The sequence below is a fragment of the Parus major genome, chromosome 1A (assembly GCF_001522545.3).
Source record: "Parus major isolate Abel chromosome 1A, Parus_major1.1, whole genome shotgun sequence".
In the NCBI taxonomy this organism is placed as follows: Eukaryota; Metazoa; Chordata; class Aves; order Passeriformes; family Paridae; genus Parus; species Parus major.
The window spans coordinates 51,234,754-51,246,046 of NC_031773.1; the positions used below are offsets into that span (position 1 = coordinate 51,234,754).

At 45.5% G+C, this 11,293-nt stretch overlaps 1 protein-coding gene across 3 annotated transcripts in view; it reads right to left on the reverse strand.

Moving 5' to 3' along the window:
* Window positions 1-11,293, reverse strand: part of BTBD11 (BTB domain containing 11) — a 173,094-nt gene that overhangs the window by 32,921 nt on the left and 128,880 nt on the right. For 2 of the 3 annotated variants that reach the window (XM_019006737.2, XM_015628815.2), the window contains exons 6-11: window positions 8,455-8,544; window positions 5,214-5,315; window positions 4,015-4,108; window positions 3,775-3,910; window positions 1,926-2,146; window positions 336-514 (exon numbers count right to left, since the gene is read on the reverse strand). In XM_019006737.2, the coding sequence (XP_018862282.1) occupies window positions 336-514; window positions 1,926-2,146; window positions 3,775-3,910; window positions 4,015-4,108; window positions 5,214-5,315; window positions 8,455-8,544 (822 nt within the window). Of the gene's footprint in view, window positions 1-335; window positions 515-1,925; window positions 2,147-3,183; window positions 3,208-3,774; window positions 3,911-4,014; window positions 4,109-5,213; window positions 5,316-8,454; window positions 8,545-11,293 lie in introns of all 3 variants that reach the window. The other variant, XM_033514402.1, reaches the window with a different exon arrangement.

Below are 11,293 nucleotides of genomic sequence, written 5' to 3' on the forward strand. Positions count from 1 at the left end.
TACTCTTTGGGTTGGTTTGGTTATCAATATCTCTCGCCACACTGACATGACCCTTCTGACTTTAATTTCACCACTATGTACCAGCTTCTTTTGTCTCTCCAGCTTACTGTTAGCACCTCTTATTAGGCTGTTCCAGTAGGAGCAGTGATTAGCCTGTGTGTTTATAACCCATGCTTCCACAGTGAAAAAACCTGAGATACCTAATACAGATAATAATAATCCTGTGCAGTCTAAACAACCTTTGGGAGAGCTGCTCAAAAATAATATCGCAAACTTTAGTGTCTTACAGGACGTGAATAAGGCTGATTTCCTTTAAAACACATTATTTATCCTACCTTGCTGGCCTTCAGTATCTCAAACATCAGAGGCAATCCTTGTGTGATAAGCTCCTCAGTGTACTCCTCTTCCTGAATGGACTTGAACTCCTTTAGCAAGCACTGGATGAGGGGCCGTCGGTGCTGCTGGAAGGACGTGCGCAGGGACTCCAGCCACGTGTGCAGCGTCCAGGGAACACCTGCAGACAGCAGACACAGCTCATTCCCAGCTCCAGGGAAGGATGTGCCCTTCTGCCTTTACTGATGTTAAGATTTTAAGCAGAAGCTGCCAAATCATTCAAGAAATCAAATTCCTATTTATCCCTAATTGAGAAGGCTGATGGTTATCAGTACATCCCAGAGCTAATGCACAGAGGCTTTCCTCCAAATGCTAAGAGAAGACTGTGGTCTCTCTGCTCATCTAGCCTTCAGCTTCTCTGCTGAGACTACCAATTTGTGGTAATTGCTGTGGTGTTCTGCGTTGCAAAAGCCTTTTGAAAACTAGATTTACACCAGCTCATTTGTTTGAATGTGGCCCTGGAGAGCCATTAAATGCTGAAAAAACCTGATTTTGGTCACTACCTACCTGGATTCAAATTGGTGGTCTTCAGATTAAAACTTGCTTTAAGTGATACCCCATGTCCTCTCCTGATCATTAGTATTTTCCCTAAAGAGCACTGGGCGAGTTAAGCAAATCAGCCCTTTCATGCAGCTTGTCATGGCAGAACCCCTCTCCAGCCAGTTAAAGGGAACTGCTCCCATGCACTGAGTGAGAAAGCACAGGGAGCTGATGTACCTCTGCAGGCATGAGGCTGGAGGTGACCTACTTTCTGCTCTTACAGAACAAAGCAGAAAGAAACACAAGCCTGGTGTTTGGCAAGTGAAGGTTTTTCCTTCCATGTCAGAAAATGCTCAATGCCTGGAGAGCACCCCTGCCACTCTCCTCTCATTCGTCTCCAGATCTTTGCCTGCACAGCCCACTGCACAACTCTGACCCATACCCCGTGTCCCCAGGGCTGGAGCACTGCCCCAGGCAGAGGCACACCAGGCACTTGGGTCTCTCTTTCTCTGTGAACAGATGATTGGGGATGGGAAGTACACAGTCCAGATCGATTTCCATCTGTGCCACACAGCCACCCTCCCCACAGGCAGAAGCAGCTTCACAGTGGGCTGGTATGATCTTCAAGTCCCTCACTGGCAGAGCTGGCACACCAAGCAGTCAGTTCTCTGCTCCTGCCTTCGGAGTCTCAGAAAATAAAGTATTTTTAACGGTGGACTGCTTTACAGCAGAGTGCAAAAGAGAAGCAGCTGGAGGTTGCCCATGACAGCTGAACACTGCCCCAGAGCCTAACCTACACTCTGCCATGCAGCAGTGGAGATGGCTCCCAGTGGAAACCACTGTGTCCTGCAGAAAAAAGCCACTGGCCCCTGGACAGGGTGTGTTGAGGAGCTGCAATGGGCTGGGAACCTGTCAGATCTCCCACCACCTCCTATTCCGAAAGAGCTGAGGAAGATGTGACTGTGGTGAGTTTAAGCAACAGCCCCTCAAGAGGGACATTTCTCACAGTGGTCCTTTCCCGGATGAAGAAGAGGAAGGAGCCCAGGACTGACCTATGCTCCGGATGTCGATGGTGACGTCCACGTAGCCGTGCTCGGCGCTGTGGTACATGGCCTCCTTCAGGGCCTTCAGCTTGGCCTTGCTGTTGCGGCTGGCGCAGAGAGGAGCTGCCGCCGAGTCGGGCAAGTCCGTGCCCTCGGCCAGGATCTCCTCCAGGGACAGGATATCGCTCTTCTCCTTCTCTGGCTGAGCAAGCAGCTTGCGGAAAACATTCCTGTCAATCACAGCGTGGCAGAGAGAGAGGGGAGGAAAGGAGAGGAAAAGGAGAGCAGAGTCAGTGGCCAGGCTTTCACTGCACTGGGCTTACTTGCTGTGATGTGGCAAGTTAGGACACCTACCCAAGAAATTACTCCAGCTAAATGGCAGAGCCAGCTGAGAGCAGACCCAAGGCAAGCACAGCTCCTGCTAACCCACCTGCACTGCCTGGGAGACATCTGCAAGTCACTGCTGTCGTGACAGGAACCGCACAGATGTCACATGAGTGGCAGCATCTTGTGGGAACAGAGACTCGTGAGCTAAACGTGGCTCAAGACTTCTTCAGCAACCAAGGAAGGCCAAGGTGCTTCTGGACAAGCTCTTGGGACTCCCACTATGGCAACCATGTGAGAAGGGAGCTGCCTGGAGCTACTGAAAGCACCGCCACTCGATTCACACTGAAAGCAGTTTGGGAAAGCTAGAGCAGCTAGACATTCAACAAGGCCAGTCAGGGCAGGTTCAAGCAGAGCCGGGACTACTCCACAAAGCCACTGATCCAGCTGGGCCTTCAAGTAACAAAGCCCAAACTCAGAGACTTTGTGCCCTCAGGTTCACACCAGCATAACCTCATCAACCTCAATAGTTTCCCTTGGTTTTGCAGCTGTGAGAAGAGAAACTAGGCTGGCTCCCACCCACCCTCCTTGTATACCAGTGTTCCCCTGCTCCCGCTCAGACCACAGCATGGTGTGTCTCAAACGAGCTCAGGGCAGAGAGGGAAGGAAGAAGGTGTGCGTGAGTTATACAGGCAGGAACACAAGAGTCAGAGTCCATGATGTGGACAGCCAGAAGCCAAGCCATGGAGAGCCCCAGGTTCTCCTTGGGCCTGCAGCTCCCATTCACACTGGTTGAATGTGAGACTTCAACGCCCAAAGTGTCCCGTCTGTGCCAGGGATCCCTGGCAGGCTCCAGAGGGGCAGAGCTGTTGAACCCGCCCTGACGTGTTGTTAGACTGGCAGCTTGTCTCTAAGCAAACACACGGTAGGTACTGTCTCTAACCTGTATCTATGTTCCTCTGGATGGCTACAATCAGAAAAGTAGGAACGTGAAGATCATGATACTAATTCATTACACTGCAGTCAACTCCTGAGCGTTGCAAGGTCATGCATGCCAGGTGCTCATCTCAGTAGTTCTTTTTTTTGTTTGTTTTTTTTTAAATTTGCAGCATACAAACAACATTAAGACACACAGGACTTTACAGTAAACATAGATGCAGAAACTCTATTCAACAAAATTAAGGCTGCAGCACTACAGACACAATTCAGTCAAACCTGAGAAAAATATTAAGAAATTCAGAAGGAATGTTTTTGACATTCCTTTCTACTGCCACATCAGCTGCCATTTAACAACCACTGCATTGAACACACCACAAGAAGTCCCCTTCCTTTTTTATTTTTTTACATCAGAAATCAAAACGCAGCTTGTACCACCAACTGATTTAATTCACATGCTAGCAGAAAGCCTTACATCTCTGCTCAGTTGGTGGCATGTTTAATAGTTCATGCAGAAATTTCACCCATCTGCTCAAACTGGATGCCCAGGCAAAAAAGTAGCACTTGAAGGATGCCACTAGACTTGTTCCCACTCTACCTGTGTCCATGTGCAGCAGCCTGACTGAAAGAGTTCATGTCACCTTGTGGAGTCATGGAAATGCCATTCCTGTACATTGTTCCTATCATGGGGTCAGCTCCTCGCTCCAACAGCAAACTCACCAGTTCAAAATTTCCTGCAAGGCAAGAGATGCATTTTTACTCCTTTGAAAATCCAGCTCACTTAAACTACAGATCCCAGCTGAGGATTTGTTACAGTGGGAGAAGAAAAAGTCCTTACCAGCAGCTGCTGCGAGCTGTAAAGGAGTTTCAGAGTAATTTTCCTCTCCATGCTCTAAGGAACCCTCTACCTTTGCTCCAGCATCCAGCAATAGCTAGAAAGAAAATTCACCATTTAGAGCAGCTGGGGGTATCACAGTCTTCAGAGTTCATGAACAGTGACAAATGAGAATCTAATGCTTCTTATTATCTGCAAACCAGATACAATGGAGACGCGTGACATGCAAATTCTGCCCATTGTTTCACAGAGGCAAATTCATTCCTTTTTTCGCTCATTTTACGCTGCCAAACACCAGAAGCACCAGCGTCCAACTTCAGAGCCAAAAAAGTGTAACCCAGTGTCTTTGAATGGGGAATGGGGTAAGGTCAGTGTTAGGAAGTAATGCACTGGAGATGGAAGAAAGTTAGCCCGACAAGCATCCTTCCTTCATGGTCTTCTAGAAGCCTAGCACCATCCAAAAATGGATCGGATTTCAACTGTCTCCATCTCTTACATGAAGACATGGCCAAAAGAAAGGTAATTCTTAAGAACCAATTGCAGCAATGAGTCCAAAAGCTGTGGTCTCCATCGGGGACACTTCTACACAAGTAGCAACAATGCTGAAAACAAAAGTGGCCAAGGAGAGCAGGGTGGAGCCTGTGCTCCAGCCCCCTCTTGGCCATTTCTGTCTTAAGGCCTTCAAAGTTTTGGTGCTTGAGTGTGTCACAGACACTGCTGTTTTGTAGAATAAACCTTCTCAGCTTTTGAGATGCCAAAGCACAGAACCAGCACATCCCACACGACACCTGGATGGGGTAAGGAGAGTGAGGGATTCTCCCCCTCTGGAGCAGCACGAGGGCTGTTGTCCACCTCTCCCACCAAGGCAGCGGTTTTGTGTTTGCTAGAACATTACAGTGTAAGAAAGTGCAATGAATGAATAAACAGACATATAAAACAAGTGGTCAGGAAGGAGCACAAGGAGTTGTCAGACTTTCTTTGGTGCAACTTTGCTTTAAAATTGTCCTGTTTAAGCCTCATATTGGTTAAGGTTTGAACACCATATTCATTTTTTAAGTCTATCGTGTATCAGTACACTCTTGAAGAAGCAGAAGTAACCAATATGAGTATGACAAGAGGATGCTGGTTTGAGATGGATGTAATTAGAACTGAAGAGGAGGAAAAAAAAAAAATGAGATGCAGGTAGGGAAATACAATAATACCTGAACTACAGGAATATGTCCATGCAACACAGCAAATGTCAGAGCTGTCCAATGGCGGGTCTCGGGGTGGACGGATGGGTATTTATGAGCAGTACTGACAACCTATAAACAAATTAAAGTTATTTTTTTAAAGAGCTGTATGTAACAAAATTCAACCTGCCTGAAAGCCAGGCATGTGAGGAAGTAAGTGAAATAGAAAACCTGGGAAAGGTGCTTTATAAAATGATTGGCTTCATTTTTTTCCTGCAAAATTTTTCTCGATATTAAAACTGTTCATGCTGATATGACAGCTTGATTTGAGTTCTTACCAAATGAAGTCTTTTACCAACTACTGTAGCTCCATCTAAACCACTGGCCACCAGATTCTTTTGCACAAGGGCAAAACATCCACAGCTGGTTACAACAGCACACACTGGGGAAGTAAGGATGGATCAGGACACTTACAGCTGAGGACCACTCCCACCAACTTCACCAGACCAGGTACCAACAGCCCTGGGTCTTGGGATTGCTCCAGGCCCAGCCAAATTTCTTTACTTAATTTCTTTACTTAAAAAGTACTTAAATCAGTACTTTTGTCACTGCCCTCATGAAACACACATCACAAGCCCTACCCTGGAGTTTGCAGGCATTCTTCCAGGCTCCTCCTCTCTCACCAGATGGAAAAAACAAGGTCTGAGAAGTGATGGGGCAAAGCGTCACTTCAGAAGTGTTAAAGAAAATCTCCCTTTTGCTGCCTTCTCCTGAGCTGAGCTAAAAGTGCTGACAGTTAAAAGAGATGCAAACTATATCCTTAGAAAACAAAATGCTATTCTTCGGATTGCTCCTTCCATTTTCTATGCCTTAGTGCCTGGTGCCTCTAATGTAGACATTGGGGAAGATGAATAACCATTCTTTGCTTCAGTTTCCCTGTCTTAAAGATGGGGGTATTAATATTGATGAGGTTCACAGAGCTGGTAGAATCTAATGAACATTTGCAATCCAAGGCTGCACACTCAGATGGAGTGTGACACTAAAATTCAAAATCTTGTTATTGATCTTCAGAGGAGGACTAAAATCAGAGTAAAAGCTGCACCATCTCTCTGTCTCACCAGCCAGCTCTGCTTTCACTACCTTGTCTGAAGTACGTTTATCCATACAGGGGAACAGGGCCAGTCATTAAATATTTGGTTCCATCAGCAGCTCGCATTTCCAAGCACCACATGCAGCGTTTGGCTAGAAGCAGGCCCAAGGATAGGGATGAGGGCAAAATCTGAAGACCCCATGCAGATCTGCACCCACAGCTTGCCAGATCTGCACCAGCACCTGGCTGTTACCACCCAGATGTGCCACGGAGAGAGCTCAAAGGGCACCACAAGCAGTGTGCTGCCCTCTGACACAGGGCTCCTGAGGGCTGAGTTTGGTCAGAAGGAAAAGGATTGAGCAGCTCAAGCCTTGCGGTTTGGGATGTGGAGCAAGAGCAGCAGAGGGTAAGGATGGGGCAGGACCACGGCTCAGTGAATGCATCCAGCTCCTCCTCAAGCATGGCTCCCACCACTGTTTGGGGCAGTCCATGGAAAACGGCAAAGAAAATGAAGTCATTTTAACTCCTTTGCTCCTTTTTGTTTTGCTGGGGATTTTTTCTGGGTTTTGTTTTTTGATTTTCTTTAAAGTCAGAGTTCTCTCCAACACAGCATTCGCAAAAGACCTGTGGCTGGGTGAGCTTTTAAGGATGAGATTGGCTGAGCAGCTACAGGTCCCACAGAGTACAGAGCAAACTGCAGCTTCTCAGCACATCTGGAAAGGAGTCAGTTTTCACTAAGGATGGGCAATCAAAAAGGGAGGTGCCCATCATCGGAGGCTACTTTTGGAAACATATTTGCAAAGTGAAAGGGAGAAAATTATGCAGGCACCTGACAGAATATTTTTTTTGTTCATGGCTGATTTGCCTTTTTTTGCCATAATTGCCCAATTTGCACAGTTGGTTATGGTGTGCACAAATCATCTTATAATTGCATGCCATAATTACTCACAGATCTTGTCCAAAAGTGTTTTCATTTGATTTTAGAGCAAACACTCTACAGCAATGAACTGGGGAGGTTCACATTCCTCACTGGAGCTGTTCTCTCATATGTCAGCAGTTTCAGGAAGACAAAACTGTTTAAATTTGCATTTGATTCTAGCCTGGAAGATTACTGGAGCAATTGGGAGGACTGCTCCTAATGAAAACTCATCCTAGGAACCAAATAATGCCACCTCACATCTGAGCCACAAGGCAGGGATAAGGAAGAGATCATCAGCCTCCCTGCACACCCAGTCTTTGGTCTGACTAGGGTGTTGAGATACTGCCAGCTGTGAGGGTGGTGTGCTTGCCTGTGGGGAACTGAAATCATCAGCTGATTTCACGACATGGCAGTAACACTGTCTCCTACAGGTGACACCCATTTCTGCTTGTTAAATTAGACTTTTAAAAAAGTGCAAAACATCTGTCTGAAGCAGTGACTCCAATTTATCAGCTCGCTCAAGTCCAAACAGAACAGATGGAACACAGATAAGTGAAGCAGACAGCTTAATTCACTCGTGACCTCAACAAATTGAAACTGGATTCATTAACAAATAACTCTTCCACAGATTTTCAAATGGCTCTTTAAAAATGTACATACCTGCATTGCACTGAGTTGGACAACAATCTGTTTGGTGGACAGATTGTCCGAGTTTGTGATGTGCATTCATCAATGAGACATTTATATTCTGGAAGCTTCAAGCTCCTCATCCAATAGTTTTTAGCCCAAGGCACTTTGTAAAACAAAACAGTGGAACCTATATGGCACCTGTGTGCTGGGGATGCTCACTTGGAACATCCACATGCACAGAAATGCTGAGCTTTGGCAGGTTACCAGATGGGTGTTTCTTTCACCTTCTTCATTTAAAGTCAGCTGAGATTCAGTGAGTCCTTCTAGCAGCATCAGAGCTTTGCTCAGGGCCAATGCTCATTAATGCCTGTATTCATTTGCAGTGTGCAAACACAGCTAAACCACTGTTACCTGTGGGTTAAATCCAATGACTGGAGCCCTTCTGTGCAGTGAATCCCAGTGTTAACCTAATGCCATTTGATTTCACTGTTCATTTCAAGAGGTCCCAATCCCAGATAAGACAGATTTGTTTTCTTTTTACTTCTTGACATTCTCTGCTACAGTTCCAGGGGGTAGTTTAAGATGTAAACAAACAACAGAAAAAAAAAATACAACCAACAAAAAGTCCTCACCTCAGCATTCAGATCTGCTCCAGCATCTAGCAGCATCTGCACCATAGCCTCATCACCCCTGACACAAGCATACATCAGTGGAGTCATGCCCTAGTCATTTTTTGGAGTTAAAAAACAAAGGAATTGACAAATTTAACACAGAACTCTCTTTGATTTTTAAAAACAATTATTTAAGTATATATAGCATCAAGACTAACAGCATGTATTTAATGAAATCCATTACCTCTGTTACAAACATGCCCCTCAGAGTAGCAAAAGTCAAACACTTCTATAAAAATCTCCATTTTTGTTGTCACTTGTGCTTACTGCTTGTATTTTTCATGTTGTCTTCAGCATGGTGAGTGAAACTAGGCTTGCCAGCCTCACCTCCATCGTATACTAAACTGAGCACCTTTGTCTTTGGGGCCCCAGCAGAGACATGTTTTCACCAGAGCAACCATTATTGCCACTGGTATTTTAGAAAGACAAGAATTCTATTCAGTTTTCTATAATCAGAGTGTCTAAAAATCTAACTTTTCAATTACTGAGAAAGCCTTTAAAACATCTCAAGCTCCTTTTAAGATCAGTCAGATTTGAGCACAGCTTTTTCAACATGGATACTGTAAGAGGCTGGCCATGTCAAGACTTTGTATAGCACTCCCTGCAAACATGGACTTAATTTTAAATGAAATGCCAGACAGCTTTGTTGCAAGTTGCTGGCTCTAGGAAAACACGGCCCTGCTTGGAGAAAAAGTAGATTAAGTGACCCTTCACTACAGAATCACCACAATGCAATTTGTATTAATCTGAAATACCTGCTACGCCTGATCACCATTTCCCTCAAGGAAAGTACTGCTGTGGCTGTGGTAATGAGTCCAGATGAAACCATGAACAAAATTATTAAACCTATTGCAAATTATAACAGCAAAAGCTGCTTATTAAGTACAGTAGGGGGTGTTGACCAACAGCCACCAGTTGCTTTGCAGTAAATCTCCTGAATTTCATGCAGCTACCTCTGATGCACGTTTACAGCCTGCCTCGAGGTCCCCCAGTAAATCTGCCGTCAGACCACAGTCCATTCGCTCTTTAACACAAGTACTGCTATGAAGGGAAGTTATTTTCAGAGGAACTGGAGGTACCTGTCCTGGCCAGACACTTCCTAGCAGGAGCCTAGCACCACTGTTTTTGCTGAACTACCCCAGTTTTCCTGTTTGCCTCAAGGGCTAAAGGTAGTGGGTGCTTACGGATGGAAGGGCTGCTCCTGTAGAGACAAACTAAATTAGAGTTTGTCCCTGCAAGGTCCTTAAGTCCTTCCTGAAAGACACTGAGTATTTCACAGGATCCAATCTGCAGTGAATTTGTGGAATGGGCATTTGGGGCCATTCATGCCATTATTGAGAAAGAACTTCACCCTAAGCAATGAGAGTTCTTGGGTGACTTGAAGCTATTTGCAAAGACAATTTGAAAGGACTTCAGCCATAGCCAGTGGCAAAATATTTCCTCTGGCAGTCAGTAAACACTATGGGAATAAACAGGACCATGCAAATTACAAAAAAATTGTGCCTGGGCCTTGGAACACAAGGATGGGGTAGCAGCTTAAAATTAAATACAGGTTCCTCCAACTGGTTTTCCAGTTTCTGTAAGTGGCATCACTGGATAATTAAGTCAAGTGTTCAGTGAGCACGAGGGGTCTAATCAGATCTGTAGAAAACAATCTGAAAACCCAGTGCCGGGGCTCCCCCTGCAAGACACAGCAGAGGAATCCTGCAGCAACATCCAGAGCAAAAGCTCAGCCTGGGAATCACACAGGATGTTCTGACCCGGCTGCAGCTGAAGGAGGACTTAACATCCACTAAAAGGGGCCCAGAATGTCATGCTGCAGTGTCAGGGTTTTAAAGTGTTAATGAGGATTTTAACCTCCCCTTCCCTTGCACTGTTGTCTCTGTTGCTTTTGCCTCTGCCAGTCTCTGCCCCAGGCTTGCCCCGCAGCTCAGCCTTGTGCTGCAGCACCACTCACCCCCATCTCTGCACGTGGGAGGAATGGATTTTTAATGAGCCCATCATTAGTGTTCAAAGCACACACAGGAACACAGTAACAATGTGTACAATCAACACAAAGGGCATTTGGCTTCTGGCAAAATATAAAAATACTGTCTTTCTTTCAGCTTTGCATGACTTAGGGCTCTGTCCCGAAAGATGTGGGATCCTACAAGATGTGGGACATTTGATCCAAGGAAACATTTAAGCACAGGTTTAACTTTCACTCAAATAGGATGTAAAAGCATGTGTTCAGAGTTAAGCATATGATTAGGTACTTTGATGAATCGAGCCAGAGTGTTCCTGGTTTTCAGCCTGGAGGACAGAGGAAATACGTTGTGAGAAGTTTCCAGGTTCAGACTAACTTAAAATAACAATAATTTAAAAAAGTATACTGTATGAACCTTGGAATGAGCAGTCTGATACTATTTTTCTTGCAGAAAGTATTGCCCTCTTCTAAAGCTTTTCTCAGATGAATCCATAATACTGATTCAAAATAACTCGCATTTCTGAAACAGCTTTCATCTCAGAAGACCTAAACCCATGAACAGTCCAGCTCTTGTCCCACATCACCACCAGAGAGGTGACAGCCACCTGGCTCCTGTCAAAAATGATCCCACAGCTCTGGGAACACACAGTGACAAACTTGCATCGGGGCACCAGAAAGGTCAGGGGACTCTATTTGAAAAGGAAAGGTTAGTATCCATCAACATTTCCCTCTGGGAAGGGGCAACCACCTCGGTGAGCATAACAGTCCAGCAGACAGCTGCCAGTAGGCAGCTACAGAGGGCAGCTTTAGCACAACCACCAGCCTCACAGAGGT